The following is a 25,481-nucleotide window of genomic DNA, read 5'->3' on the forward strand; positions in this document are numbered from 1 at the left end:
GCTGGGATAGACTCTGGATGCTTAAATCTGATTTAACCAGATTTAGAAAATGAATACTTTTGCTAAAAGCTGTATTTTCAAACAGGGACCCTAAAATCGGATGGAATTCAACCTGCACAGGATTTTGTTCTGCTCTTCTCAGTATTTGATGAATCTCAGACATGGTATGCCAATTCAGACCAGCCGACACATAAAAAGCAACTCCATTGCATCAATGGATATGTCAATTCAACATTACCAGGTATGTAAATATGTTTCTGTAAGCTCTGACAGGATTTAGATAGATAGATAGATAGATAGATAGATAGATAGATAGATAGATAGATAGATAGATAGATAGATAGATAGATAGATAGATACTTTATTAATCCCCAAGGGGAAATTCACATACTCCAGCAGCAGCATACTGATAAAACCAATATTAATTAAAGAGTGATAAAAACACAGTGCAAGTTAAAAAGTGCAAGGTAGAGAGTGTGAGGCAGGTATAACAGTCAATAACATTGTATAATGTTACTGTTTAGGCCCCCCCCACCCACCCCCGGTGGAATTGAAGAGTTTCATAGTGTGGGGGAGGAATGATCTCCTCAGTCTGTCAGTGGAGCAGGACAGTGACAGCAGTCTGTCGCTGAAGCTGCTCCTCTGTCTGGAGATGATACTGTTCAGTGGATACAGTGGATTCTCCATGCTTGACAGGAGCCTGCTCAGCGTCCGTCGCTCCGCCACAGATGTCAAACTGTCCAGCTCTGTGGCTACAATAGAGCCTGCCTTCCTCACCAGTTTGTCCAGGCATGAGGCGTCCTTCTTCTTTATGCTGCCTCCCATGCATACCACCACGTAGAAGAGGGCGCTCACCACAACCGTCTGATAGAACATCTGCAGCATCTTATTGCAGATGTTGAAAGACGCCAGCCTTCTAAGGAAGTATAGTCGGCTCTGTCCTCTCTTGCACAGAGCATCAGTATTGGTAGTTCAGTCCAGTTTATCATCCAGCTGCACTCCCAGGTATTTATAGGTCTGTACCCTCTGCACACAGTCACCTCTGATAATAACGGGGTCCGTGAGGGGCCTGGGCCTCCTAAAATGTATTCATTCATTAAAATCCGTACCATCATTTGGTTTGTCTAATTTTGTCTCTAATTATCTATAAATATCCTGTACATTTTCAATCCCTTTTCAATATAATATTAGTAATTTCACTTTTTTTTTAAAATTTTAAACTAAAAGGTATATTTTTGTAGTTCACTGTATCCACTAGATTTTGTTATAATCCTGTCTATTCAAAATGTTGATCCCTCTAATAATGAAAGCAAGACCTACACTCCCATGCAGGCTTGAACCAAATGAGCAGGCCTCACCACTCCTAAGCAGTCTAGTCCCAGATGTAGGCTTAGTCTCTGTACAGGCTAAATAGTGGTGCAAAGGCTTTAAAATTAAAATGTCTACAAAAGGGGAGAGGAATACCATCAAACTGCTGACCCACGAAAACAAAACAAAAATCATTTATAAAGATTTATTTAAAAGGATCAATTAATAAATACATAAACAACACAAAGGAGAACAAAGCTGGATGAAAACAAAAAAGGAAAGGAAAAGGTTTGCCTTTAAAGAATGATTCCTAACCTAGAAACCAAAAACAGTACCCTAAACCAAAATTTAGATGTCAATAACCTGGGAAATACAAATACAAATCGGAGAACAATAAGACAGGAGATCACTGCAATGTCAAAGCTGCCATTTTAAAGGCTGTTTCTTCTTAAGTACTGTTAGGGGCTACAGCATCAGGTGGCCCCGCCCCCCTTTGGCTCAACATACAGAATACAAGGTAAGTGCACATGGTCATACATTTCAGCTTCAACTAAACTTAAAGCCTTGATAATAACCATGTTAACTTGTACTTATTTCCTTATTAATTGAATATCCATTTCTAAGGCTTCTGTAATTGGAGTTTTAGTTTTTGTAAGATGTATTACATTTTTCAAAGACACATCTACCTTCCTGGTGAAGAAGGGAAAACCTACCCATATATATTTTATCATCCGCCATTTCATCCTTGACATCCTGATGTTAATCTCCCTTGTGTGTTTAAATAGAGATTGTGCTTATGATTCAAAGCCCAAATCTTTCAAATGTGTGAAATTAAAAGCTGTATTTTCAGCGCTGCTTTCTCCCCATTGCAGATCTGCCTAACAAACAAAGTTCCTTTAATGTGTAATGCACACTTTAAAAAAGTACAAATCACAGTTTTCTCCTGAATAACATTAATATTTAATTCAACTAGAAATTCCGTCTTTAATCATGCAACATATAATTTAAAGAAACATTACGTGGTAAATATAAATTCTTATCTTAAACATCCTCTAGGCATCTTTTAAAACCACATTTATGTACTATTTCTGTGAAACCATTTAAATAAACTTCAATGGATTTCAGCCACATACATAGTTTTTGAACCTGGTTAATGGGAAATAATAAATAAATGTATTAAAATTTTAAAAATGAATTCATTAATGGCAAATGCACCTACCATAGTTTTAAAATACAGCAATGTTCTGTGAAAAAGTAAATGCCCCATCCTGATATCCTCTATTGCTGTTGTGAAATGAATAGCCTTGACACACGAAAAAAGGTTTGGGGCAGCCACCTGTATAAGTACAAGATTAAGTACAGATGTGTACAGAGTTGAGTCCAGAACAGAACTGAGTAAAAGCAAGATGTGATCTGGTTTTTATGGCTGGTTGGCAGAAGTGATGTTAATGAGACCGGAACTGGAAGTGACGTCAATGAAGCCGGGACCGGAAGTTACTTATTCAGACCCGGAACTGGAAGTGGCATCTTCGGGGTTGGAATTCAGGCAGAGTTTCCCATGTTTGGCCTACAGGGATAGCAGAGAAAGATTTAGCGCTCCCAGCCACCCCCTGGCCTGGCGTGGAATTACCTTCTATTGGTCCGTTTAGCTGCCTCCCATGCTCACGTGTGTGACATTGTATACTTGTCACAATGGAGGGCTCCAGATCGTTAGCAAAATGTGCTATTAGATAAAAGCAGCCTGAGTAAACATATCACACCACTAATAAATTGCTTCTTAACATATTTAAGTAATTAAGTTATACAACATCTGTATTGCTCATGTTAAAAGGTATTTGCTCCCTTGGTTACTCAATTAAGCAGCTATCCAAAGCTCATTGATAATCTGAATCAACTGACTGACCACTGCAAAAAGACCCTTACCATGACAGTTTCAAGAAGACCACTATGCCTTGGTCAAAGAAAATTCCAGAAGAGATGAGGAAAAAAATTGTTGAAACCTACCAATCAGACAAAGCTTGTTTATAGGTCTGTCCAGTAAGCAGATCTTACTCTGCACACAAACTCTTCTCACTGCACCTTTCGCATATGGCATTGTCTTCATGACTTGACCTGTTACTCAAGAGCTACGAGGTGCTGCTTTACCTACAATCAGAACAATGTTTCCTGGTTCAAAATTTCTTCTTGGTGTTGTTCTTGAAGTATTGGTATTGAACTTGTTTCCAGCATCTTTGTGTATACTGGTCATTTTAGGAAAAAAAAACATTACAAGGCATTTTTGAAACTCTGGGATTCAGAGATAATGACTTTCACTGCAGTAAGTCTTCCCAAAAAAAGCTGGACTGCCACATGTACCCCAAGGGCAAAGTGACAACTCCTTCAAGAAGTCACAGAGGAATCACAGAAGAACATCCAAAGGACTGCAGGCCTCTCTTGCCTCAGCTAATATCAGTGTACCGTACATAACTCCATGGCAAGAAAGAGACTGAATAAAATTGGGCTTCATTGAAGAGTAGCAGGACAGAAATGTCTTCTATTTATGAGTAACATCACCTTTGGAAAGAAATACCTGGACAATCCTGAAGCCTTTGAGAATAATGTTCTAAATATTGACACATCAAACGTAGAAGTCTTTGAATGACACAGATCCCACTATGTCTAGCATGAACCTAATAAAGTGCTCAAAATTAAGAACATCATGGTTACCACTAAGCATGGGGGTGGCAGTGTGATGTTGTGGGGGATGTTTTACTGTTGCAGGATCTGGAATACTTCCTATTAGAACATTATAACAATTGTGATAAGAACGGGCCACTCCACCCAAAAGGCTTGCCCATCCTATTCACCTATTGAAGGGACTGTGAATTTTGCACTTTAACAGAATATTATTAAGAAGAATGTCTGGCCAGGGCGGCATGGTGGCGCAGTGGGTAGCGCTGCTGCCTCGCAGTTGGGAGACCTGGGGACCTGGGTTCACTTCCCGGGTCCTCCCTGCGTGGAGTTTGCATGTTCTCCCCGTGTCTGCGTGGGTTTCCTCCGGGCGCTCCGGTTTCCTCCCACAATCCAAAGACATGCTGGTTAGGTGGATTGGCGATTCTAAATTGGCCCTAGTGTGTGTTTGGTGTGTGGGTGTGTTTGTGTGTGTCCTGCGGTGGGCTGGCACCCTGCCCGGGATTGGTTCCTGCCTTGTGCCCTGTGTTGGCTGGGATTGGCTCCAGCAGACCCCCGTGACCCTGTGTTCGGATTCAGCGGGTTGGAAAATGGATGGATGTCTGGCCATCTGTCTGTGACCTGAAGCTGAACTGTAAGTGTATCATGCAGCAGGACGATGACTCAAAACACAAAAGCGAATCAATAACTCAATAGCTAGTACAGATGTTCTGGCAGAACCTGAAATGAGAAGTTCTGGTATGCAAACCTGCCAATGTGCCTGAATTAAAGCAGTTCTGCAATGAAGACTGGGCTTAAATTTCTCTACTATGAGGTGACAGACTGCTATCAAATTGAAGAAATAAAGGAAGCAATGATTTAAAACTGTAGTGCGTACTTGCTCAAGTTGCATTTCACTAATATTGAATTTTGTTAGGGCTGAGAGCCTAAGGACCAGGTCTGATCCAAGGTTGGGATGAAGTCAAGCATAATTCCTGAATGAGGCCCCCACTTAGGGCAATTTCAGTTTTAGTTCCAATATTTATTGACAGCAGATCTCCTCTTAGTTTAGCGAGTCTTGTAGCAAGTTAACAAAAAAATAAATTACATGAGCAATCAGGCCAAGCCTGTGTTACTGTGATGCCATTAGGATTATGTAACAGAGCATGAAAGGTCAGATCATGAACAGGTTGCCTCGTATTAAAAACATTTCCTTGACGTTTGACTAGTAAGATGACAGAATTGTTTTTTTCAGTGTAGTTTAACAAGAGCTCATATGGATTCAATTTTTGTCTTTTTTCAAACACTTTCCCATTGTGAGGTAGTTTTTAAAATTAAAAATTAATTGTTTGGTTTGGTTTCACTTTACTTTATTAGCATTTATATTATATTAGTACTGTTTTCTATAAGAATCTTCCAGTAACAAAATGCATTCAGTAGAAGTGCACGATAAAATCCAATTTGACAATATCAATAAAATACAGAATGTTTTGTCTTCTTCCATAGACCTGAAAGTGTGCCTTAAGTCAAAAGCTCAATGGCATCTCATTGGAATGGGAACCAGCCCGGAGATTCACTCTGTTCATTTTCAAGACCACACACTGCTTGTGCAGAATCACAGGAGGATTTCCTTTGACATGACACCAATGACATTTGCTACTGTGCAGCTCAATGCTCTTAAACCAGGAAAGTTCCTAGTATCATGCCAGTTACATCAGAATGGTAAGGTGTTAGTTGAAATATTTACAAAATGTGGGAACGTGTTGGTGCATAATGGCACATGGGTATGAGATTTAGTTACCAGTTGCATGCTCAACCTCAATTTGCACAAGTCTTCTCTGTTTGTTTTTTACAAAGTCAAAGATACCAGGTAAACTGAACAATTTCTCAAGACTATGTCTTTGTGTACTCCTGTGTTTGTGTGTACCTTGCAATGCATTAGCCTTCCATCTTGGCAGGCATCCTCTGTCAGGACAACCTCCAGCATGCACTGTATAGTAATAAGGAGTGGGCCTCTGCACATTTCTAGACATCTGCAATTGTACCACTAAAATCTAGATACACAAGCTAGAGAGAAAGATGAGCTAAAAGAGAAGATAAAGCATCAAATAAAATAGGACAGAAATACAACCCTGCTGGCCTTCTGGGCCTACATTCAAAGGGTGCTCCCCCATTTGTCTACTAGCTCGCCCACCTTCTTACTTTTTGATACCATAACAAACAACTCACTCTCATCTACTTTCATATATTGGCCTCTTCTCTTCCCAACCAGTGAAGCTTCTTCTTAACTAACCTCCTAACTACTAACTTATGGACTCCCATGTAAAGTTTAGCTTTTGATTTCCAATCTGTCATTGTTTTTCTTCTTCTCACTACTGCTGGTTTCTGATATTTCCATGTATCATCCAACAAGCATCTCCATTCTAGTTCAGCCCGCCCATTAACCATATCTCTTCTTGTCAGATTGTCATGAATCTTACTTTTGAAACATATACTTGTGGGTATGGACACCTTTTCTCAATATTAATCTTGTTGTAAAATGTTATTGCTATATTTGTGACATAATTGCAGAAACACTTTGTTATAATTTTATTTGGATACTGTCACCCTTTTGAAACTTGATATTATTTGCAGCAGGGGTATCATTAGACCTTACGTGGAGGACTGACGTCATTACGTGTGATGCCATCACATTGATATTTTTAGTTGGCAGAGCATCACAGACATCCAAGCTTCGGATTAAAACATTACATATATAAAAAATTCCTCAAAGATTAGTTTGGGAAAGGCCACTAGACTTCTTGCTTTGTTTATTTTGACTTTCACTACAGCTTAGTATTTTAAGTTTTGACGACCTTTTCTAATCTGTGTATCCCTGTATTTTGACTTCACCTGCCTTTGACCTCAATATTGTTTTTATCAATTAATTATTGTTTTCATTTGCTGTACATATTTTCCATCAATATATTCAAAACACAGATGAGCTAAAAACAGACATTGTATTTTAATTTTTGCTCCCAAGCTGTAGAATGAAATTACCATGAAAACGCAAAAGTGCCTCGCAATATCTTTCTGTCATAATACTGCTTTTACTTATCCTTAGTATTAGGACATTTGTATTTTAAAATGTTTCTGTTATTTGTTACCTTTCTTTTCCTGTTAAACAAAATGTATTACATTTAGATTTAGTTATTGCAAGTTGCCTCAATTAAGGCATATGCAGTTTTGGACCACTGAGCACGAGTGCCTTCTGTTGGACCCTGAGATCAATGTACCACTGAGACCCACTCTGCCTTATTTCAGGAGCATATTAGTTTCTTTTGCTTATAAATGTGTTTCTTTTTCATCTAGTATATGCTCATAAAACCAATCTGAAAAACATTGACGTATTTTGTCTTTCAATATTCTGGTTAAGGATGTCACAAGAACCAAAACTTTGATACCAAGATGATACCGAAATGCTGAAAATGTAACGGTACAGTACTGGATCTGGACAGAGTGAAAGTAGATACCATACTGATGTGTGACTGCAAGTAGTCGTATTACTTTGGAAGACGCAATATAATAATAATAATTCATTACATTTATATAGTGCTTTTAGCAATAATATGTAATTAAAGTGTTAGTAAAAGCTAAACATAAAAATGTCTCACAGTGCTACAGCACCACATTCTACACATCTCGAAAAGAAAAACAGAGGAAGTCATGTCTGCAAATGCTGTGTGATGGAAGCAGGAGAATTTCAGGGTGTGATTGCTGGAATAATGGTTATTACTTAAAAAAATAAATAAATCAGGCAGAATACATACACATAGGCTTTTGTTATTGGCACTTTTGTCCCATTATGTAGCTAGGTCAGAAATACATCAGTGTGTGTTTTGATGCAACCGATTGAATGTGAGTTGTCCATCCATCCATCATCCAACCCGCTATATCCTAACTACAGGGTCACGGGGGTCTGCTGGAGCCAATCCCAGCCAACACAGGGCACAAGGCAGGAAACAAACCCCGGGCAGGGCGCCAGCCCAGCACAGGGCACCAGCCCAGCACAGGGCGCGCACACACACACACACACACACACACACACACACACACACACACACACACACACACGCACACGCACACGCACACGCACACGCACACGCACACGCACACACACACACACCAAGCACACACTAGGGCCAATTTAGAATCACCAATGCACCTAACCTGCATGTCTTTGGACAGTGGGAGGAAACCGGAGTACCCGGAGGAAACCCACGCAGACACGGGGAGAACATGCAAACTCCGCACAGGGAGGACCCGGGAAGTGAACCCAGGTCTCCATACTGTGAGGCAGCACCACTGCGCCACCGTGCCGCCCGGATGTGAGTTGTAATTGTTTATTTTGTAGATGGCGCTTTTTAATACCATGTCCAAGTATTCATTTGTTTTCTATGTGGAATGTGGAAGGAAACTGAAGACCAGCACTGCCAGATGTAGCAAGTAAAAATCGAGACAAGTGTCAAACAAAGTGGCTGTTTCACTTGTGTACACCGACAATGAAATAAGCTGTGCCATTTGTTAATACCAAAATAACATTCATTTAGAGTCTTTCAATGCCTTGAAGCACAAAGCATGTCTCTTTCACAATATGACATGTACTGTGCTAACAAAAAGGCATCCCAGAGACACACAATTATGGCAATACAGACAAAACAGCACACTGAAAGCAAACCTACAAACGCTAAAGTTGTGTCAGTCATTTGGTTTTTGCAGGCAGACTAATGTTCATGTGAGAAATATAGTGAAAGCACATACATTATATCATATATTTAAATGGAACATTGGCGCATGTAATGCCATCTCTCAGTTACAATTAATTGACTGCAAGTAACGCAAGTCCAGCTAATTTTCTAATTCTGGATTTATACACGGGCCAGGCAATAACAAAGTCTAATCATGCATATGCATAACGCAACAAAGGTTGTTTTTACAAGAATTCCAGACAATTGTATTAAAGTAAATTTGACAGGTCTGGTTTCACACAGGACAAATGTAAAAAAAAGGAGGGACAGATTTGGACAGTTAAATCCCCAAGAGTTTGTGACTTTTGAAATGTGAATCAATTTGACTCAGTCATCAATTAAATGTACTCTTTAGCAAGTCTTTTTTGTACTAGGAAATGTTGCAGCATTTTTCAGTTAAAGGAGGTCAAATGGCATGGAATATATAATCTTTGTAAGATAAATCCTGAAATCCCCGCAATTTGCCATTACACTGGAGGAATCCCCATATCTATTGGAAATTAAATTCCAGTCTTGATTGTAATTTGATATTTGTGAATGCCAATATTAGATTGCTTAAATGATAATTGGGTAACTACTTGATGGATCTATCACTATTCTAAAGCTGTTGTTACTGTTAGTGCTTAAATATTTTATATTCTATCTCTCTATTATAAAAAAAATTCTTTGAAGGAGACGAGACGTGATTTTCTCAGAGAGACACTTTCATGTCCCGCGAGATATTGTCAGGCACATTTCTTGTAAAGAGAAAGAAATAATATTCACTCATGGGCAGTCATACATTGCGTTGTCACGTTGTAATTCCAAACCCGGAATCAAAATTCAATGCAATATAGATGAAAAGGCAAAAGCGAAAAAAGATCAAAAATATGGACATAGGTGATATTACAGAAGTGCGCTGCATGAGATTCAGATTACATGGCACGGCAGCAGCAGCAACCCAGCAGCTGATCTAGCAAAGAGGAGGTAAAAAAAAACACTGGATTTGTTTCCCATTGTATCACAGGTTGCGGAGGAGCGACCGCGTCTCCTTGGGGTGCGTTCAGCCTGCTTCTTCACAACGTGAGCGACAGAAATGCTGGTGCATAGCGCAGGACAGGAGGGGTTTGGGGTTGGCGAGTGAAGCGAGCAGGGGACGAGCCCCCTAGTTACAGAAAAAAACACAATATTTTCAATTTAAATAAAGGAAGTACTTTTAATTAAAAAACAGGTGAAAGGAACTTTGTTTTTTGTTGTGGTATCGAATAGGTGTGAGTATTGTAAAATTTCACTGGAATTGGTATTGAATATAAACATTCCAGTTTCATTCTAGTTAACTTCTCACCATTGCTTTTTCTCCTCTTTTTGCTAAAGCACACTGGACTAATGGTGAGCAGCTCTTTTTATCCTACGTATGTGCATAAACCTGGCCACCTTACACAGAACTGGTGACTGCACTCATCACTGCCTGCCTGTAGTAACAACATTTACAGCCAATTGTAATTTTCATTTCTTAAACTAGATGTAGTTTAGGATCTTTTTAGTACTGGAGAAAGCTTTAATATATTCAAACTGAATTCAGACCCTACCCTATACATAAGCATCACATTGTGAAAACACATAAAAGATCATATTTCCTTTGATTAAGCCTTACCTTGGACACACACTGCACTTTTGATAACGGCTTTTGATTTCTGTTTGCCGGTAGATCTTTCTGTCCACTTTGCAGCTGTAAATGGCATACATTTGCATATCATGAATATTACTATATTCAAGTTTTACTTCATCTGTCTAGCATAATACTTTAATCATCTTTTTTAGAGCTCAGCTAATTAAAAAAGCTAATACATGAAATCAATACTTGGGTTATCACAAATACTTATAATTGTTCCCAGAATTCATCCTCATTCTTGCTAAGCATTCTTTTTTCTTTCAGCCGGCATGGTTGCATATTTTACTGTTGAAGCATGCGCTGTGGAAATGTCAAACAGAAAAGTCAACCAAGATCACGAAGATGAAGAATATTACTATAATTATGAGGATATTTTGGAAGGCCTGCAGGAAATTCAGAGCCCACTGCAAGTCCGTTCATCTGTAAAACTTCAGTCAAAAATATGGGTGCACTTCATTGCTGTGGAGGAGATCACCTGGGACTATGCTCCTGACCTTTACAACTTAAAAGACAGGTTAGCTAAGTGGCCATTGTTACTATTCAAAACTGCAATTAATTTAAGCTGCATAATGATTCAGTGCCCTCTCACAAATTGTTAAACTACACCATTTCTAAAACATCAAGCAAATAACAATGTAAGTCAAGAAGGACTGCTGGTCTTTCAAACAGTATTATGGGAATCCTGGTTCAGTGTATATTGGTTTTTGCCTTGTTTTAGCTTTTTATTATTAAAATAATAATAATCTCATATATACATGGTTTGAGAAAAAAATATAAATACTTACAATATTTGTAACATAAGATTATATTGTTGTCTTCATGGATAACCACAGAATGGCCCAGTGGAACACTTCTTTATCAAAGCTAAAAAGACAGAAAAAGTTGAAAAATATTTTAACACAAAAACATTGAAAGTTACGATTAAGTTCTTGTGGTTCTGTGCAGCCATAAATAGCCTGGCTGAAAGTTAAGAGTACAAGGCCTGGAAAATTTTGAAAGATAGCTAAGCCCCTCACCTCACTTTACCAGGACAAAAGGGCAAAGTGACTGTGATGGAAGACGGCATGTGCAAAGAGTACCACAGTTATTAAAAAGTTTAGACTAAGTTGTGTCTCTGTGATCACTTTCTTTCCTTACTTTTTAGGAAACTTGCATCTCTTTATTTAGAGAAAAATTCAAAAAGAATTGGAAAGCAGTACAAAAAAGCTGTGTATTTTGAATATACAGATGGCAAATTCACAACTCGCATCCAGAAACAAGAGAAGGATAAAGGGATCATGGGCCCGGTATTGCGTGGAGAAGTTGGAGATGAAATAAGAGTAGGTATATTTTCTATTTATATATTGTTATTAATAATCTTAACAATTAATTAATTGATAAAAATACACACTTATTAACAAGCAAAGAAAATGTTTTGTTATTCTGCACTTACTGTAAGGTAACAGATATGGTCCACAAGCAGCTTCACTGGATGTAAGTGTTGATTTTACAGGAATTTAAAAAGTATGAAAATTCCCTGATCTTGAAATAGTATGCCGTCTCATTTCATTTTGTGTTTTTTCAATTGTTTAGGTCATTACTTGCTATGTTTAGTCTTATTCAGTTGATTATCACTCGCACCTTTTTCCACTCTATGATTGTTGATAGTACTGATACAATCTCTGACTATTCTGGTTTCCAGCTAAACCAAGCAGGTCAAAACTGGTAATTCACTGTGTAATTCTGCATTATATGCAATAACTCAAAATGCACTAATGTGGTATACTGTAGTAATGGAAAGTAGGAGTTCCGAAGATAGATGGATGGTTTAAGTGTCACATTCTGTAGTGTGTGGTGGTGTTTTTTCTGTAACAATATAATTTGTATTGTATTGTACTGACAGAAAATCACTGAGATTATCAGCCTGTGATTATGACATTTTACCTGAAAAGTAAAGTTGTACAGTAACAGCAATTTTTTCCAAATATACACATTTGTTGCCACTTATAAAAAGTACAGATTTGAATTTTTACAAAAATGATCATTTCTGAACATAGATTCTTCATACTAATAATTTATTTCTAATTTAAATTATGAAAAGCCAGTCTTCATTGTGTTTATTGGTAGAGAGATTGATAGGAAGTACACTATATGAAAAACAGATAGAGAACAATATCCAATAAAAGGGAACTTAATAGTGATAGATAGATAGATAGATAGATAGATAGATAGATAGATAGATAGATAGATAGATAGATAGATAGATAGATAGATAGATAGATAGATAGATAGATAGATAGATAGATAAAGTTTATTTGTTCATAGGGGGAAAATAAAACTTTACAGAATTTGGAAAGCAATATCACATATCTATCTAAAGCAAGAGACTTGATTCCATAATGTTGGAGGCAAAGACAGATTTTTTTCCATGATTTACCACTCTGATCCACACTTTAAACTTAACAATTCAGATGTGAATAAAGTGCGTAATGTAAAATTTATTTTAAGGGTATTTTTATATATTTCAGTCACACCATGTAAAACTGTCAATACTTTTCCTACGTGGTTCCCCATTTCTGGGCACAATAATGTCTGGGACAACTGGCATCACAGGCTTTTGTGATTATTCAGTTGTGTTCCATTACTTCATTAGTGCAGGCATAAGATACCTATGCTAGAGGACAAGAGCCATAAGAAGCCATTATGAAGTTGAAAAACAAGAATAAAACCATTAGAGACATCAGTAAATCCTTAGGATGACCTAAATCAACGGTCTGGAATATCATTAAGAGGAAAGAACACCCTGGTGAGCTCAGTAATCACAAAGGGACTGGTAGGCCAAGGAAGACCTCTGCTGCTAATGACAGAAGAATTCTCACTATGGGAAAGATAAAGCATCAAATGCCTGTCCGACAGATCAGAAACAGACTTCAGGAGGCAGATGTGGATGTATCAGAGACGACTATCAGCAAGAAGACTTAATGAACAAAAATACAGAGGCTACACTGCAAGATGCAAACCACTAGTTAGCCACAAAAACAGGATAGACAGATTAAGGTTTGCAAACAGATACTTAAAAGAGCCTACAGAATTCTGGAAAAAGGTCTTGTGAACAGATGAGATAACGATGAGCCTGCATCAGAGTGACGACAAGAGCAAAGTGTGGAGACAGAAAGGATCTGCCCAAGATCCAAAGTATACCACCTCTGTGTTGAACATGGTGATGGGGGTGTTATGGCTTAAACGGCACACTTATCTTCATCCATCCATCCATTTTCCAACCCGCTGAATCCGAACACAGGGTCACGGGGGTCTGCTGGAACCAATCCCAGCCAACACAGGGCACAAGGCAGGAACCAATCCCAGGCAGGGTGCCAACCCACCGCAGAACACACACAAACACACCAAGCACACACTAGGGCCAATTTAGAATCGCCAATCCACCTAACCTGCATGTCTTTGGACTGTGGGAGAAAACCGTAGCGCCCGGAGGAAACCCACGCAGACACGGGGAGAACATGCAGACTCCACGCAGGGAGGACCTGGGAAGCGAACCCAGGTTCCCAGGTCTCCCAACTGCAAGGCAGCAGCGCTCTTATCTTCATTGATGATGTCAATGCTGACAGCAGTTGCATATTTAATTCTGAGGTGTATAGAAACATCTGATCTTCTCAAGTTCCAGTAAATGCCTCCAAACTCATTGGATGGCACTTCTTCCTACAAGAAGATAATGATCCCAAACATACTACAAAGGCAAGCCAGGAGTTTTTCAAAACTAAAAATGGAAAATTATAGAATTAGAGAATGGTCAAGCTAATCACGCCTTTTAAATCTAACTGAGCATGCCTTCCATATGCTGAAGAGAAAAATTAAGGGGACAAGCCCCTGAAACAAGCCGGAGCTGAAGATTGCTGCATTAGAGGCTTGGCAGAACATAACCAGAGAAGATCCTCAGCAACTGGTGATGTCTATGAATCTCAGATTTCAAGCAGTCATTACACATAAGGATATGCAATGAAGTACTAAATATGACTGCTTTTATAGATCAACCATTGCTGTGTCCCGAACATTGTGGTGCCCTGAAATGGGAGGACCATGCAGAACAAGTGTTGCTGTGACTGAAATGTATGCAAATACATTTATATAAGTGAAAGTCTGCAATGTGCACTTTAATCTCGTCTCATCTGTTTAATTTGTAATTTTAAACTGTGGAGTAGAAGGTAAAGGAAAGAAAAATCAGTCTCTGTCCCCAGCATTATGGAGGTCACTGTAGGTAACCATACCCATTAAGAGGTAGATTAACAGTGTGATATTGTTCATTATAAAAGGCTAATTGCTGCGTAACAGAACACCTAGTTGTTCTCTCAATTTTTAAATTCTTTGATTTACTACACAACAATTCATTGTTTAATACTGTTTTCTAAAAATAATATGTTAATATTCATAAATGGTTGTAAATAACTATATAGATGAAAGGTTATTTTCCAAATAGCCAATATTTTAATATTTTAATGTTCAAAAATTTAAAGAAAATACTGTACATTTATTTAAGAATGCATTAAATACTTCACTTATTTTTGATTTGATAAATTATAAATGCATGGATGCAGAGGACATGGAGAAACATACATTTCTGAACTCTTAATTTTAGATTGTCTTCAAGAACCTGGCTAGTCGTCCATATAATATCTATCCACAAGGTCTAACTTCTGTCCGTCCATTCGTAGACAGTGGTCCAGCTAAAGGTAAGACTAGCTTATTCATTTCCATCTGTCAATTTCTAAAATTTTCTGCTTGTACTGTAGAGTCTTCTGGAAATAAAACTAATAGTAGCATGGAGCACAATGTAGGAATTACCCCAGAATGGGGTTTCATATCTACTCATAACAAGAGACAGTCCTGCACATGTCCAGATAGTGTCAATGTAGGGCTAGCAATTGACTTATTACACATGTTTGTGGGATTTTGAATTAGATTACACAGTGAAACGTGGTGGCCACTGTGCACAGTGAGACAGAACTTGAAAAAGTGTCCTTGGAGCTGTGTGACAGCCATGCTGACCACCTGAACACTGAGACTCTCTTTCCTAACAACAGGGGGGCCTCGCTCACAGAAAAAAGTTTCTTTTACAGTAACTTGTGCCTAACTCTGCCCAAATTATCCACATGCACGTGAAAATAGGCAAAGAGGAGTTTAATGCTGATTTAACTTCTTGAAACAAGCAGCAGTGAAGGCACATCAAATACAAGTGTCAAGTAGTGAAAGGGCATGATCGTGTTTCTTGTCTGAAGCACAGGTTTTGAGTAAACGTTCAAAGGCTGGATGGCTCAATGACTTCCAGAAAAAGAGAATACAGATGTTAAACCAGACAGACAGACAGTTCATGAGTGAGCATTCAAGCAGCAACAAGATCTCTTATCATCTAATCAAAATGTTATTTACAAAAGTTGTGAAACAAAATATAAAATTATATACAGTATCCATCCCGCTATATCCGAACTACAGGGTCATGGGGGTCTTCTAGAGCCAATCCCAGTCAACATAGGGTGCACAAACACACACACACACCAAGTACACACTAGGGACAATTTAGGATCACCAATGCACCTAACCTGCATGTTACATGGACTGTGGGAGGAAACCGGAGCGCCCGGAGGAAACCCATGGAGACACGGGGAGAACATGCAAACTCCACGCAGGGAGGACCCAGGAAGCGAACCCGGGTCTCCTAACTGCGAGGCAACAGCGATACCCACTGCACCACCATGCCACCCTCTATACATTATATGCCCATAAATAATTCTTAGTTATATGTAAGATCTTCCCTCTCCCTCTTCCTTCCGCCATCCCTCTCCTTAAACATCGTTTTCTAATGTCTGTCTGGATGCCCACATTTCAAAAAATGCCTTATTTCACAACTGATAATGCGCGTAATATTCCAATTACAAGTTTAAATATTTTCATTTGCATGTATATTTATGTATATGCTAGCTGCATGTTGTCTTCGGGACAAAAGACTCCCTAGCAGTTTTACTATACAGTATCTGTGAACTTGGAGAGGTGTCAGCTAACTCTTAAGAATTATCCAGTGCAGAGGACGTATGACCCACCTGTGCTTGCTGCCCCACTGGCTTTTGTAAGAAGACACTGACAATACCATATCTTAGCCGAAACCACTGGCATATGAGTTCAATTAATCTTTGTCTCCAGAAAATAGCTTCAGAAATGATAATGTTTTTAGTGAAAACTTCAAGCCTTGCACTCCGTTGCTGACGTGTTTCACTTGCACGTTGTTGAGCCGCAGCATTTGCTTCTTTTAGACATTGTATTTCTTTCTTCTGTGTAATTAGCATGACGTCATTGTTATGCAGCAGTGCTTGCTGCACATGGGTCTTTCGTAGTGAGAAGTGAGGTGCATGCAAGTGCCAAAAAAAACTAAAAGTATATGCATGCGCCGTCCAGTGGCTGTGGTTGAGCATGTTTATATATGTATAATAAAAATACTGCAAAAATCATATACATTATAAGTATGCATAAGCAATAAATCACATGTATATCCTAATTATTAGTTATGTTTGATACACAAATTAAAAATTTAAAGAAATAAATATACTTGTTCTAGCTTTTTTTTCTTTTTTTATTATAATTAGAAACATATGTGAAACCTGAAATAACATGCTCTATGTATTCCCCTGGTCCTTCTATTGTGACTATATTCTAAGTCAAGAGAGAAGTATGTATCGCTAACTGTTCATCTTATTTTTATAGAAGATTAGCCATTCTCCGCAGCTCTGGCCATGTAGTAGTGAAACAGGACAAACTTTAAAAATCAATTAATAAAAAGATATCGGTAGCTAAGCAAAGACAAGTTACGATCCAAAACACAGAGGTAGACTGACTCACTACTCATGACGTCATGCTTCCCCCTCCCCTCGGCCCGCAGCCTCTCTCTCGGATTAGCGCGAATATATATACAGTATATCGCTCCTGCAAGTGAACTATGATTCTTAGTGCAATGAGAAAAGTCACAAAATCAACCAGAATGTTCAAGCAAATTCTAGAAAACACCTGATTTAAATCCGTTAAGTACTTCTCTTGTTTGCTAGCTAAGTGGATGTAACATACGCCCCAAGGCTAGCACATGAGTGAGGAGGGCCCCCATCCCCTCCCCTCGGCCCGCTGCGTCTCTCTCGGATTTGTGCAAATAAATCAGTACAGCAAGCGAACTATGATACTTAGCGCAATGCGAGAGGTCGCAAAATCAATCGGAATGGTCAAGCAAATTATAGAAAAAAACCCGATCTAAATCCGTTAAGTAGTTCTCTCGTGAAAAGTAGACAGACATACAGACAGAAAGACATTGGACTTTATATACTGTATATAGAGATTAGACTCTGCTTTAAGAGTAAATGAACAGCATTCAGTCAGGATCTTGTAATACTATACTAATACTGAGTACGGCCTCCTTTTTGCTCTCAAGATAGTCTCAGTTCTTTGTGGCATGCATTCCACAAGTCTGGTTCATGTTGACATGATTGTATCATACACTCTCTGCGGATTTGTCAGCTGCACGTTCATGATCTGAATCTCCCGTTGTACCACATCCCAAAGGTGTTCTATTGGATTCAGACCTGGGGCCTCATGTATAAACGGTGCATACGCACAAAAATGTTGCGTAAGAAAGTTTCCACGTTCACATCGCGATGTATAAAACCTAAACTTGGCATAAAGTCATGCACATTTCCACGGTAGCTCATACCCTGTCGTACGCAAGTTCCCTGCTCGGTTTTGCAGACTGGAGGCACTCAGCGTCAAAGCAGTGCTACTGTTCCTGTGTGGTTATCCTTTTTTTTCAGATCCACATCCCTGACGCGGCTTTATAAATACACTATAATTAACCGCATATTGTTTATTAGTTTAATGCATCTGATTGTAATTAACCTGTAACAATATAATGGTCCACAGAATGGTCAAACTATTCCAAATGCCATAGCTGCTTTAGTGTTGTTACTCTCACTGCACCTTCTTCTTCTTCATTCAGCTGCTCCCATTAGGGGTTGCCATATCGGATCATCTTTTTCCATATTACTCTCACTGCACCACTCGCAGTATTAATATCACTGTATCTGAGTATGAATCACAGCTGTACAGCAGCTGATCGAAAAGAGAATTATCGGTATACAGCATCAAGCACACGCTGCCTCAGCCATTCGCTATTTGAACTGCTCTCATCCGACAAACGCTTCAGAGTCTTTCCTGTACTGACCTTGCGGTTCACAAACAGTTTCTTCCCAAGAACTCTAAACACACTCAATCAGTCCATCAAGTGCTCTTTGTAGAACTGTTTGTACTTATAAGTACAATTACCTCACTGTAAACTTGCAATACAGTTATAATATTGCCCAACCTGAGCCACTTTATAAAGTGCGTATTTACATATGATGATGATATCATTTTTAAGATGAAATGCATCAAAATGTGTTTATTATATTATACAGATAAAACTTTAACTTTAACTACACGTTCCGCAGCGCTAGTGAGGAGCTGGAGCTTTGTTCACGGATTGTTCCTGCCTCGCGCTGTATTCTTGCTGTGGCTGGCGGGACACTGGAAGGACAGATGGATAGAATAATTAAACATTACGAAGATATTTCAATGTTCCTTAAAAGTTTTGAAGAATCGGCGTTCTAAGCTTACAGATGGCTTAACGTCTATTACAGAGCTGATTGTGTGGTGACTGGGTATTTGGAAAAAGAAAAGTAAGGACAGGAATTTGGGGTTAGAACGTTTGAAAGAGACAGTACTTCTAGTAATAAAGTATTTGATTGAAGGTCGCGCATGGCGCAGCAAGCATCTTGCGTGAGACATGAACAATCACTGCGCCACCATGTTCCTATGTTTAATAACATGCTTTAACTCCTATCATCATGAAAATGATATCACATATACTTCTCAGTATTTTAATTATTCAGAGAGCTGTAATATTATGAATGTAATGGATTCTGTGTCCTGTTGGAGGAAGAGAAAGCCCAGAACCACGTAGTGATTCACACACATAGAAGATCAAAAACAAAACAAAGCATTTAACGTGCTACTTTAGTTACGATGGGATTTGAGAAACTAGTAAATTAAACAATTTTAAGATGAAGTTTATGATGTTCTACTTTAATGATAAAATGAACTATGTGATTAAAGTGGAAATTTCGAGATTAAAGTTGACATTTCCTGCTTTTTTATACTGTGTGCCTTTTTTTTTTCTCTGTACCCTAATAATTTTTCATATGACACTCAGACGGTGGGCTACGACTCGCTTTTTCACACCGACGATGATATCTGACATGTTCTTTTTTATTTCGGGTACTGTGTGACTTTGTGAACTTGAGCTTTCAAGTTTCTCTGACACGTTATGTCAATCGATTCAATTTCCTTTTGTTGTTTATACCACTGTTTAAATCAACAAATAGTACGTTTTTCTTCGCCTCCTGCTTGATATTCGCTTGAAATTCTTCTGTTTTCCCCTTGTACTTTTGCCATTGTCTTTTCACAGAAGGCTGAGCTTAAGGACTATTTAAATTGATTTGCATATTCAAAGAGGCGTAATTCTGGGAGGAGTTGGGGCGGGACAGCAGGCGCCTGCATGTGCGTTACTTTTCACGTCTGACTGGGATTTATGTAGCAGAAGAACGTGGAAGTTGGCATTCGCACAGATTTATGCATCTGGATTTTTTTGTGTGTAAGCATATTTCCGTTTTTTGTGCTTACGTCATGTTATAGTGTGAATTCTAAGCACAGTGTTATGCATGAGGCCCCTGGTGACTTGAAAAGCCAACTGAAGAACATTTGAACTCATTGTCATGTTCATGACATCAGTTTGAGATGACTTTTGCTTTGTGACATGGTGCATCATCATGCTGGAAGTAGCCTTTAGAAGATGGGTAAATTGTGGCCATGATGGGATGCACATTGGTCAGCAACAATACTCAAATAGGCAGTTGGATTCTAACAATGATTGATTGGTATTACGGTAACAGGCCCAAAGTGCGCTGTAAAAACATTCCTCACACATTTACACCACCACCACTAGCTTGGAAGGTTGACACAAGACAGGGTGGGTGCATGGATTCGTGCTGTGTAGCAGCAAATGCTGACCCTAGCATCTGCGTGCCTCAGCAGTACTCGAGCTTTTATCAGACCAGGCTACATTTCTAAAGTGTTCAACTGTCCATTTTGGTGAGCCTGTGCCCACTGCAAGCCTCAGCCTTTTCTGTTCTTGGCTGAGAGGAGTGAATCTATGTCCTCACTCCCCTAGAAAATGCAGCTGCTAATATAATATTTATATAAAAAGAAAAAACAACTTCAACAGCTTTTTTGTATATCTTACAAGCATTCAGTACATTTATTGAGATATAATGCACTCTGAAAAGGTGAATAAACTTTAGATTGGATTTGGGTGATCAATGAAGTTGTAATATTTCATAAAGAGAAGCACAACTCTAATAGAATCTGCACAATCATAAATTTTGTTAAATGAAAATAAAATTTTGTTGGCAAGAATTCCATTTGTTTAGTTTAAAAACAAATAAAATAAACAAATCCAGTGTAAAATTTTGCCAAATCAATATGCAGACAACAATACAAATTTCCATACCAGATCAGTCGAGCCCTGGGTTAACAACGACTGCCACCAGTACTGTTAGTCAACAGGGTGCTGGCAGATTTTGGGCTACTGTTGTTCGAAGAAGAGGGGAGAGATGTGTCCGGAGGCAGGAGGAGAGGAGGAAGGTAAAGAGAGTGGGATTGAGGGTAGGAACTTTGAATGTTGGCAGTATGACTGGTAAGGGGAGAAAGTTAGCAGATATGATTGAAGAGAAGGAAGGTTGATATGTTGTGCGTGCATGAGACTAAATGGGAAGGGGAGTAAGGCCAGGTGGATCGGAGGTGGATTCAAATGTTATATCATGGTGTGGATGGGAGGAGAAATGGGGTAGGAGTTATTCTGAAAGAACAGTATGTCAAGAGTGTTCTGGAGGTGAAAAGAGTGTTAGGAAGAGTAATGATTATGAAGCTGGGAAATTGGAGGTGTAAAGATGAATGTTGTTTGAAGCATATTGCACCGCAAGTTGGGTGTGCAATGGATGAGAAAGAAGATTTTTGGAGTGAGTATGGATGAAGTGATGAACAGTGTACCCAAGGGACAGAAAGTGGTGATTGGAGCGGATTTCAATGACATGTTGGTGAAGGGAACAGAGGAGACGAGGAGTTGATGGGTAGGTATGGTGTCAAGGAGAGGAATGAAGAAGGTCAGAGGATAGTGGATTTTTAGCCAAAAGGATGGACATGGCTGTGGTGAATACGTATTTTAAGAAGAGGAGGAACATAGGTTGACGTACAAGAGTGGAGGAAGATGCACGACAGGTGGATTACATCCTATGCAGTAGAGTCAATCTGAAGGAAATTGAAGACTGCAAAGTGGTGGCAGGGGAAAGTGTAGTTAAGCAGCATAGGATGGTGGTCTGTATGATGACATTGGAGATCAAGAAACAGAGAAGAGAGAGTGAGGGCAGAGCCAAGGGTCAAATGGTGTGAAGATGAAAAAGGATGACTGCAAGGTTGAGTTTTAGGGAGGAGGTGAGACAGGCACTGGATTGGTAGTGAAGAGTTATCAGACAGCTGGAAACTACAGTAGATGTAGTAAGGGTGACAGCAAGAAGGGTGCTTGGCGAGAGTTCTGGACAGAGGAAGGAGGAAAAGGAAACCTGGTGGTGGAATAAGGAACTACAGGGAGAGTATACAGAGGAAGAGGATGGCAAAGAAGAAGTGGGATAGTCAGAGAGATGCAGAAAGTAGACAAGAGTACAAGGAGATAAGGCACAGGTGAAGAGAGAGGTGGCGAAGGCTAAAGAAAAGGTGTATGATGAGTTGTTGAGAGGCTGGACACTAAGTAGGGAGGGAAAAGGACCTGTACCGATTGGCTAGACAGAGACCCCGAGCTGGGGGAAGATGTGCAGCTGGTTAGGGTGATAAAGGATAAAGATGGAAACGTTCTCACAAGTGAGGAGAGTGTGTTGAGCAGATGGAAAGAGTACTTTTGAGAGGCTGATGAAATGAAGGCAAAACGAGAGAGAGAAGAGGTTGGATGATGTGGGAGAAGTGAATCAGGAAGTGCAAAGGATTAGCAAGGGAGGAAGTAAGGACAGCTATGAAGAGGATGAAGAATGGAAAAGCGTTGGTCCAGATGACATACCTATGGAAGCATGGAGGTGTTTTAAGAGAGATGGCAGTGGAGTTTTTAACCAGAATGTTTAATGGAATCTTGGAAAATGAAGAGGTTGCCCTGAGGAGTGGAGAAAGAAGTGTACTGGTGCTGATATTTAAGAATAAGGGGGATGTGCAGGACTGCAGTAACTACAGGGGAATAAAATTGATGAGCACAGCATGAAGTTATGGAAAGAGTAGAGGAAAGCTAGGTTAAGAAGTGAGGTGATGATTAGTGAGCAGCTGTAAGGTTTCATACCAAGAAAGAGCACCACAGATGCGATGTTGCTCCTGAGGGTGTTGATGGAGAAGTTCAGAGAAGGCCAGAAGGAGTTGCATTGCGTCTTTGTGGACCTGGAGAAAGCATATGACAGGGTTCCTTGAGAGGAGTTTTGGTATTGTATGAGAAAAGTCGGGAGTGGCAGAGAAGTATGTAAGAGTTGTACAGGATACTGTAGAGGAAAGTGTAGACAGTGGTGAGGTCTGCGGTGGGAGTGACGGATGCATTCAAGGTGGAGGTGGGATACATCAGGGATCCGGCTCTGAGCCCTTTCTATTTGCAATGGTGATGGACAGGTTGGACAGATTAGATAGGAGTTCCCATGGACTATGAGGTTTGCTGATGACATTGTGATCTTGCAGCGATTAGTAGGAGCAGATTGAGGAGACCCTGGAGAGGTGGACATATGTTCGAGAGAGGAGAGGAATGAGGTCAGTAGGACAAGACAGAATACATATGTGTAAATGAGAGGGGAGGTCAGAGGAATGGTGAGGATGCCAGGGAGTAGAGATGGCGAAGGTGGATGAGTTTAAGTACTTGGGATCACAGTACAGGAGTAATGGGGATTGTGGAAGAGAGGTGAAAAGAGAGTGCAGGCAGGGTGGAATGGGTGGAGTAGAGTGTCAAGAGTCATTTGTGACAGACGGATATCAGCAAGAGTGAAAGGGAAGGTCTACAGGATGGTAGTAAGACCAGCTATGTTATATGGGTTGGAGACGGTGGCACTGACCCAGAAAGCAGGAGACAGAGCTGGAGGTAGCAGAGTTAAAGATGCTAAGATTTGCACTGGGTGTGACGAGGATGGACAGGATTAGAAATGAGTTCATTAGAGGGTCAGCTCAAGTTGGACTGTTGGGAGACAAAGTCAGAGAGGTGAGATTGCGTTGGTTTGGACATCTGCAGAGGAGAGATGCTGGGTATATTGGGAGAAGGATGCTAAGGATAGAGCTGTATATTCTGATTTTTCTTTCTTCTCACATTCTTCAAGCTATGCTATTTGTGTAAAGGTGTATTCAGTTGCTTATATGATGATCAAAGAAATTGCATACTTGGCAAGTAATCAATGTAGTGGAAAGCTATGCTTTTATTTGTAGAAAATAACATTGAGATATGCTACTGTGAATAAAACAGCCAGACATTTCACTTCATATGCAAAGAAACATTCTGCAAACTGGCACATGTGGGTCAGTCCTGGGGGGATGAGCTTCTCCTTTATCTTATGTTCTCTACTCCGCACCATACAAATGAAACTAAGAAATATCACTGTTGAACAGTACTATAATATTCATTCATGACACAACTTGAAATTACACACAAAATACAGAAGAAGTAAAGTATGCTATTATAGATCTGGTAATCACAAAAGCTGCTGCCTCGCAGTTGGGAGACCTGGGGACCCGGGTTCGCTTCCCAGGCCCTCCCTGCGCAGAGTTTGCATGTTCTCCCCGTGTCTGCGTGGGTTTCCTCCGGGCACTCCGGTTTCCTCCCACAGTCCAAAGACATACAGGCTAGGTGGATTGGTGATTCTAAATTGTCCCTAGTGGTGTGCTTGGTGTGTGGGTGTGTTTGTGTGTGTCCTGCGGTGGGTTGGCACCCTGCCCGGGATTGGTTCCTGCCTTGTGCCCTGTGTTGGCTGGGATTGGCTCCCAGCAGACCCCCCGTGACCCTGTGTTCGGATTCAGCGGGTTGGAAAATGGATGGATGGATGGATAATCACATAAGGTTGACTATGCAGCAAATTGCATCATAACAAAAATTATGTCTGATCCAAGGTTTCTGGTCCGTGGACTCAAGTCAGCAGACTGAGCTGAGAAGCAACAATACATATTATAAATACACATATCAGAGTTAACTGTTCTTATGTATAATTCAATAATGGAGACGTATAAAGTACTGTGCAAAAGTAAAGCAGAAGTATTTTCAAAAATAATGTCATGAACAGTTTTTATTAATCAATAAGCTTCCTAGAAAGTGTAGAAAACAAAAAAGCATAAATTCAATCAATATTGGGTGTGAACAGTCTTTGCCTGAAAAACAGCAGCAGATCTGTTCAGAGCCCTGTCATGCAGTTTCTGAAGGTACTGTATGTATTCGTAAGGTCCATTGTTCCAAGTCTCCCAGAGAAGTTTGTGCAGTTCCACTGCAGACTTTGGCTGTCTTGTTTGTAATCCCATACTGGCCGAATAATGTTGTGAGCAGGGCTCTGTTGGGGTCACACCGTCTGGTGCAGGTTTCCTTGTCTCACATTTCACTGCTAACAGCTTTTTTGCCCATGTGTTTATGTGGGTCATTGTCATGCTGCAGAATGACACTGTAACAGATCAGATCCCTCCTTGATTATATTGCATAATGAAAAAAATCTCTGCCTGTACTTCTCAGCAGTGAGGCGCACATCAATTTTGGTGAAATCACCAAGTCCATTTTCAGAAAGGCAGCCCCAAACCTGTCGGGAACCTCAACTGTGCTTCACTGTTGAATGTGGCCATTCATCTATGCCCCGTCTCTCCCAGCCCTTCAGTGGACCATACCGCCTTCTGTTAGTGCCAAAAAAATTCTAATTTTGACTCATCAG

The 25,481-nt window shown here is 39.8% G+C and overlaps 1 protein-coding gene across 1 annotated transcript in view; it reads left to right on the forward strand.

Annotated features, from left to right (window-relative positions):
• f8 (coagulation factor VIII, procoagulant component) overlaps positions 1 to 25,481 on the forward strand; it is a 127,976-nt gene that overhangs the window by 40,947 nt on the left and 61,548 nt on the right. Inside the window, exons 5-9 of the mRNA XM_028816098.2 lie at positions 86 to 241; positions 5,464 to 5,679; positions 10,660 to 10,909; positions 11,540 to 11,714; positions 15,026 to 15,119. Coding sequence (XP_028671931.2) covers positions 86 to 241; positions 5,464 to 5,679; positions 10,660 to 10,909; positions 11,540 to 11,714; positions 15,026 to 15,119 — 891 coding nt within the window. The remainder of the gene's footprint in view (positions 1 to 85; positions 242 to 5,463; positions 5,680 to 10,659; positions 10,910 to 11,539; positions 11,715 to 15,025; positions 15,120 to 25,481) is intronic.

This window comes from Erpetoichthys calabaricus, chromosome 12, assembly GCF_900747795.2.
Source record: "Erpetoichthys calabaricus chromosome 12, fErpCal1.3, whole genome shotgun sequence".
In the NCBI taxonomy this organism is placed as follows: Eukaryota; Metazoa; Chordata; class Cladistia; order Polypteriformes; family Polypteridae; genus Erpetoichthys; species Erpetoichthys calabaricus.